At 40.5% G+C, this 7,076-nt stretch overlaps 1 protein-coding gene across 1 annotated transcript; it reads right to left on the bottom strand.

The window, feature by feature from the left end:
• Positions 1-351: 351 nt before the first annotated feature.
• Positions 352-6,616, bottom strand: LOC139016257 (ankyrin repeat domain-containing protein 7-like). Its single transcript, XM_070424074.1, has 4 exons — positions 6,372-6,616; positions 2,019-2,133; positions 1,684-1,857; positions 352-453 (listed from the first exon to the last, which is right to left on the bottom strand). Exons 1-4 carry the CDS (start codon positions 6,614-6,616, stop codon positions 352-354), a joined length of 636 nt encoding a protein of 211 aa, XP_070280175.1.
• Between the last annotated feature and the right edge of the window lie 460 nt (positions 6,617-7,076).

Raw genomic sequence — 7,076 nt, 5'->3', positions numbered from 1 at the left:
AAACCTGAGGTAAAGTTTCATTGTTATGGCAAAGGGATCACTTGAGGGGACAACGTCAATTATGGAACCCCAGGCAAGCTGGTGCTCGCTATTCTGGAAAGGCCTTATGTGACCTTCCACTCCCTAAACAAAGATGCTCCCTGGGATGGAGAGTGGCCATGGAGTACAGATCTGGTAACACAGGACAAAGGAACGTCTGGTCTTCTCCTGCAGCCTTATTGGAATCTCTCTGGCAGCTTAGGTTGGTCTCAACTGACACCCGCTTCTTCTATCTGAAGGGCTTCCTGTTTCACTGTCCCCAGCTTCAATAAATGTACTCTCCAAATAAAATTTTAAAAAGAACAAACTATTCTACCTTTTCCTCTGATCGTCTTTTGCAGCTCTTCTTTCTAATAATTCCACCATTTCATCACTGTTTGCAAGTTTAGCAAGTTCAAGTGGTGTGAGGTCACTCTGTAAAGCAACAAAAACAATTTATAATTTAAGAAATTACATATACCCAAATTGAATATTAGGAATTATGAAAGATCCTCTGAACTTACACTCATAATATAGAAAGTAAATAAAAAAGTATCCAATATTTTCCCTGGCCAGTGTTACCCAATGGCTGGAGTGTCAGCCTACACACGGAAGGGTTGTGAGTTAGATTCCCATTCAAAGGCAAGTCCCTGGGTTGCAGGTTGGATCCCCAGCCCCATGGGGGGGGCACCCAATCCATGTGTCCATGTGTCTCTCTCTCACATAGATGTTTCTCTCTCTCTCTCTCTCTCTCTCTCTCTCTCTCTCTCATCTGTTCCCTCCCTCCACTCTCTCTAAAATCAATGGGAAAAACTATGCTCTGGTGAGAATTAAAAAAAAAAAGCCCCTTTTTTCTCACCCCTGTGCAGTCACTGACTGTTCTTCCCTTTAAAATGCCCTCCACTCTCTCTTCAACAGATTAACTGCAACATCATTTGAAAGAACTCACTTCCAACATTTACAGTACGGGTTCCCAGAATCTGTGTTCCTATGGTGGTATCCTGTTGTTATTTTGTTGCCTGTGGACTGGGGCTTCCTCTTCCCTCCTGCACTCACCCAGCTCCCCTTGCTGGGGACTAGGCCTCCTCCTCCCACCCATCCCCAGCAGCACCATTTCCTAAGCCCCTGCCAGCACAGCAGCCAGGCCCCAGCATCACTTCACTCCCCCAGGCCTTCAGCCTTAGTGGGCTCTGAGCCCATCTCCCACGCCCAGGCACTAACAGGAAGTTCTCCCTTCTGGGGTGGAAGGGTAGCTGGGAGGCAGAGCTTTGCCCCTTACAGTGGACACTACATCTCCCCAGCCCGCCGACTGGGCTTTGGAGTTGTTTCCATGGTGACAGGGCCTGATATATTATATTCAGAATATGTATGTGAGAAAGAAAATGCTTGTGCCCAGCTGGTGTGGCTCAGTGTTTGAGTGCAGACCCATAACCTAGAGGACATGGTTGATGACAGGTCAGGGCACATGCCGGATTTGTGGGCTCAATCTTCAGTAGGGGATGTGCAGGAGGCAGCCAATGGGTGATTCTCTCTCATCATTGATGTTTCTCTCTCTCTCTCTTCCTTCCTCTCTCAATACAAACATTTTTTTTTTAAAAAATGCCTTTAACTAAACTAAAAACATGTATTTCAAATACTTAATAAATAAGGTTACTTGAGCTATACCTTGTTTCTCACTTCAGTATTTGCCTTGTGCGCAAGCAGCTTTTCCACTATAGCTTTATTGTGACCAAGGACAGCATAGTGCAGAGCAGTGTTGCCATCGTTGTCTATTACATTTGGATCTGCACTGTAGTCTAGCAGAATAGTCGCACATTTCACATTCCGATATTGTAGAGCCTGTCAGTGTTAAGCCAAGAAATAGATTATAAGTTCTAGGAATCAAAATAAACATTTCACAAGTTTCACCAATGACTTTTAGTTAAATGAGATGAATTGAGTTTTATTCTAAGTCATTAAATCAACCCCATCTCATGTTGACATAGTTGGCGAGTACATACCTGAATCAGAGCTGTCTTTTTCTCACTGTCACGGAGGTCCAATAGGCATTGTCTCTTTATTAGAAGTCTCACTATCCTTGAATGGCCATAGGCACAGGCCACGTGGAGAGGAGTCCTATGGGAGTCAGAGGACTAGTTAGGAACTTAGAGCGCACTATCTCAAAACATAAATTATCCATGTCATTGTAAACATTTATCCCTGTGACTTCAAAACAAATATGTCGTTTTCTTATGAAAACAGTACAATATTTATTAATTCTTGTTTCTCTCCACATTAATGAAGGAGCAGCCTATTTGACTAGAGAGAGGATGACCTGGGAATTCAGTTCAACTTGGGTCTGATCCTATTTTAACTGTCACTTATTAGCTATCACTTGGCCTCAATTTCCTCATCAACAAAATGGAGATAAAAATAATTATCTCCCAGGACACCACTGTTTGTTTAGATGGGAATCTATGCAAAGTGTTTACTATAGTTCCTAGCAAACACAAAAAACTGGCTCAATAATTGTTAGATAATATTAGTATCATTATTACTATTACTGCCACTTTCTAAAGACAACATTTCAATTAAGTAAAATGATATCATTACACCTATTTTGCAGACCTGTTTTAAGGATCAGAAAGAAGACAGTATTTCAATGATTCTAACATGCTTATCTTCTCACACTTTAACATCTCTGAAATTGGAATCCAATTTTTAATTCAGAATGTGTTAGAACTTCTTGACAGCATTAAAAAATTTTAGTGATACATAAAATACTGGCATCATTCCATCCATGGAACCTTATATTAACTAAAATAATGGTGAACACAACAGAGCTCTTGCAGTTCTAATCAATGGTTAGCATTTAAATAATTTTTAGTTCTTATAAGCCTTGTGGGGGAAAGAGGACTAAAAAAGCAAAATAATAATTTTTTAAAGTAATTTGATGTTCAAGAAAACTTAAGCCAAAGGAAATGCATGATTCAAATAAATAGGGTGACTCATTTTGTCCAATATTTGAATGTATAGATTGTATGAAAAACAGATGTTCCCAATGATCAATATTATTTGATACTATTAGACTTTTCAAAAGGGCAAGTAAAGGTTTTACAATTTCCTACCTTCAGAAATACTTTTGTTTTAAACCAGGGAGAAAAAAAGCTTCAACTGAGACTAAGTCTTAATACTTTCATTTTCAGTTTCTCATTTTGCTCATATTGGCCAACATGAACATTTTAAGGTTGAAAAAAGGGCCTGGGAGATAGACTGGAAGGGTCCTGAGTAGACTATTCTGCTACATAATAGATATTCAGGTTATATTTCATGTACAGATGGATTGAAAGAATGAATAAACATAGTGGGAGAGTTCAATATTTTTTAAGAAAACTTTTATAAGTTAAAATGACACTTCTGGAATAGGAATAGTCACTTATATTTTCTATTTTTTAAAGAAATAAGCCAGTTAGAGAAAGACAAATATCATTTATCTCACTTATATGTGGAATCTAATGAACAAAATAAACTGATGAACAAAATATGTCCAGAGGTATGAATGCATGGAACAGAGTAACAGATCTCAGGGTGGGGATGGGGGAACAGGAAGAGATTAACCAAAGAACATATATACATACATTCATAAGCCATGGACACAGATAGTAGTATGGGAAAGGCCTGTGGTGGGGTGGGGGCTGGTTTGAGGGGGGTCAAAAATGGAACAAATAGGGAGACATCTGTCATAAACAAGACAAAAATAAATTATTTAACTTAAAAATATTTTTAATTAATTCTAGAGAAAGTGGGAGGAAGAGAGGGGAATGAGAGAGAGAAAAATATCTATGTGAAGGAGAAGCATCGATCAGTTCTCTCCCGTAGGTACCCCGACCAGGGATCAAACCCACAATCTAGATATGTGTCCTGACCTGGAATGAACCTGCGACCTTTCAGTGTACTGGAGGTGTACCAGGCAACACTCCAACCAATGGAGTTATACTAGACGCCATTTTTGATTTTCATAAGTACACAACTAAAATGATTAATCTATAATCATTTACAAATTATGTATAATAAAACTATGTAAAGTTAAACACATGTGTAATTAGATATATGCATACACTCTATAGGCACAGATAAAAAGCAGCCCAAGTGCCCATCAGCAGATGAGTAGATAAAGATGTAGTACATTTGCACCATGGAATACTACGCTGCTGTAAAAAAGAAGGAACTCTTATATGCTTTGTGACAGCATGGATGGACCTGGAGATTATTATGCTGAGCAAAATAAGCCAGTCAGAGAGAGACAAATACCATATGATCCCATTTACATGTGGAACAAAATAAATTAACAAACAAAATAGGACCAGAGGCATGGATACATGGAACAGACTGACAGATCTCAGAGGGAGGGAGGGAATTGGGGGACTCAAAGAGATTAGCCAAAGAACATATATGCATATTTGCATAGCCCATGGACACAGACAACTATGAAGTGAAGGCTGAAGGGGGCTGGGTGGAAAGGCACTAAGAGGGGGGAAAGGAAGGGGAACATCTGTAACAGTGTCAACAATAAAAATAAATCTAAAAAAGATTCCCTCTCCTTCTGAAGATACCAATCCTCAAAAGAATTTCAAAAATAAGTCCAAAAAACAGGAAGTGAGCAACCAATTTTATCTGTGCAGGATTCATATTATTTCTCTTCCCCAGGATTATTTCATTCATAATAATATTTACTGGAATTTTTGTACATGTTCATTGCAGAAATCAGATTTTTTAAAGAAATGCTCATTTTTAATACAAATGCTCAGAAATAAATGTTATCATATTTTGCACCTATTTTTGGCTAAGACAAGATCATAATCTGTTTGTGTGTATGTATAACCAAATTGATTTTTTCTGATTATTATATTGCTATTTTAAGCAGAAACAATCTATGTAATTTATCTAATTATTTCATAAAGATATTTTAGTATAAATAGAATTGATGGGTATAGGGAATATACATATATTTTTAAATGTGGTACTCAGCACCAAATTTCCTATGGAAAAGTCAAAAGCAACTTAAACTTTAAGCAGCAGTATAAGGATAATCACTGGTCATCTTCACAAACCTTGTGGATGGAAAATATTATTTTCCTCTTTTAACTTAAATTCCTTTTCCTACCAAGGACACTAAATATTTTTCCTGTGTCCATTGGTCACTTGCACATATGCAAAAAGTACTTAATCCACTTTCAAGTTAGTTTTTTCTTGTTGATTTCAAAAACTTCTCTGTAACATGAAGACATTTTTTTTCTCTGATACACATTCACTGCAAATATTTTGCTACTACTTTTTCTGTTACCTTGCTAATATTATTTTCTGACAGAGGGTTTGAATTTTTTATATTGCTCAATCAACCTCCAGAAATCTTGCTTTTGAAGTGTTTGTAATCATTTAAAAAAAAAAGTATGAATAGCCCTGGCTGGTTTAGCTCAGCAGACAGGGTATCGGCCTGGGCACTGAAGGGTCTCAGGTTTTACTCTTGTCAAAGGCATATGCCAGGGTTGCAGGCTCAATCCCCGGGAGGGGGGGCATGCAGGAGGCAGCCAATCAATGATTCTCTCTCATCATTGATGTTTCTATCTCTTTCCCTTCCTCTCAGATATCAATAAAAGTATTTTTTTAGTAAAGAACATAAGTGTACACTGATATAAAGTGATTATATTGGACTTTATCTAAAAAACTTTTAGCTTAGTAGTTGATCTATAATGGGAATTATATCTCTCATTATTTAATTTTCTAAAGTGTGTAACATTATGGTATAAAAATGTGTACATCAAATATAAAATGCCGTATATACTCAATTTCATTTCAATTATTGATATATAGTTCAATCACTTAAAAGTTGTCAATAAAGTAACCAGTTTGGCTCAGTGAATAGAGTGTCAGCCTGTGGACTGAAGGGTCCCGGGTTTGATACCTGTCAAAGGCATGTGCCTTGGTTGGAGGCACATCCCCAGTAGGGGGTGTGCAGGAGGCAGCTGATGGACGTTTCTCTCTCATTGATTTTTCTAACTCTCTATTCCTCTCCCTTCCTCTCTGTAAAAAACCAATAAAATATATTTTTTTTAAAGTTGTCAGGAAAGTGATCTGTAAGAGAATTATGAGTGGGTCTTTATGTTTTGCTGCTCATAAAGTTGGTCTAAGCTCTATCCCCCAGGTCAGGTGTCCAGCAGGGAGGTGCTGCGGGGCCCCAGCAGGGAAGTCAGCCCAGAGCCCTGGCTGACAGGAGGCTGCTCTCCAGCTGCTGAGCCAGGCAAGGCGTGCCTCTCCCAGGACTACCCACCTCCTCCCAGTGGACCTCAGACCCCCAGTCTTGCAGTCCCTATTACCTGCGCTTCTTATCTCTTGAATTCAGGTCACTTATCCCGAAAAAGAGGATTTGCTTCACTCTTCGCCAATTGCCCTCTCTGGCTGCTTTGTGGATCGCATTCAAATCTTTGTCTTGAAAGTTGGCTTTTCTGGTTTCCATGCCACTGTGCCCCTGGCTTGTAGGGAAGGCCTTGGCCCCACTGTTAGGGGAAACCATGGCCCTGCTGGTAGGGGAAACCATGGCTCCTCTGGTAGGGGAAACCATGGCCCCGCTGGTAGGAGAGATCTTGGTATGGCTGGTAGGGGAGACCGCGGCCCCACTGGTAGGGGAGACCATGAGCCCACTGGTAGGGGAGACCGCGGCCCCACTGGTAGGGGAGACTGTGGGCCCAGTGGTAGGGGAGACCATGGCCCCCCTGGTAGGGGAGACCTTGGGACCAGTGGTAGGGGAGACCGTGGCCCCAGCGAGAGGGGAGTGCACAGCCACCTTGATAGCATCCTTCAAAAAATCAGACACCTTTTTCCTGGTGGAGAATCTAGGCTTCAGAGAAGCCTCACTGGTAGGGCAGACCTTGTCGCCACTGGTAAGGGAGATCTTGGTCAGGCTGGTAGGGGAGACCATTGACCCACTAGTAGGGGCAACCATGGCCCCACTGGTAGGGGAGACCGTGGCCCTGCTGGTAGGGGAGACCTTGGCCCCGCTGGTATGGGGTACCATGGGCCCA

The sequence above is a fragment of the Myotis yumanensis genome, unplaced genomic scaffold, assembly GCF_028538775.1.
Source record: "Myotis yumanensis isolate MYYU_CA2020_CCGP unplaced genomic scaffold, mMyoYum1.0.hap1 SCAF_1, whole genome shotgun sequence".
In the NCBI taxonomy this organism is placed as follows: domain Eukaryota; kingdom Metazoa; phylum Chordata; class Mammalia; order Chiroptera; family Vespertilionidae; genus Myotis; species Myotis yumanensis.
The sequence above is the reverse complement of the archived record's forward strand: the minus strand, read 5'-3'. Positions and strand labels throughout refer to the sequence as shown.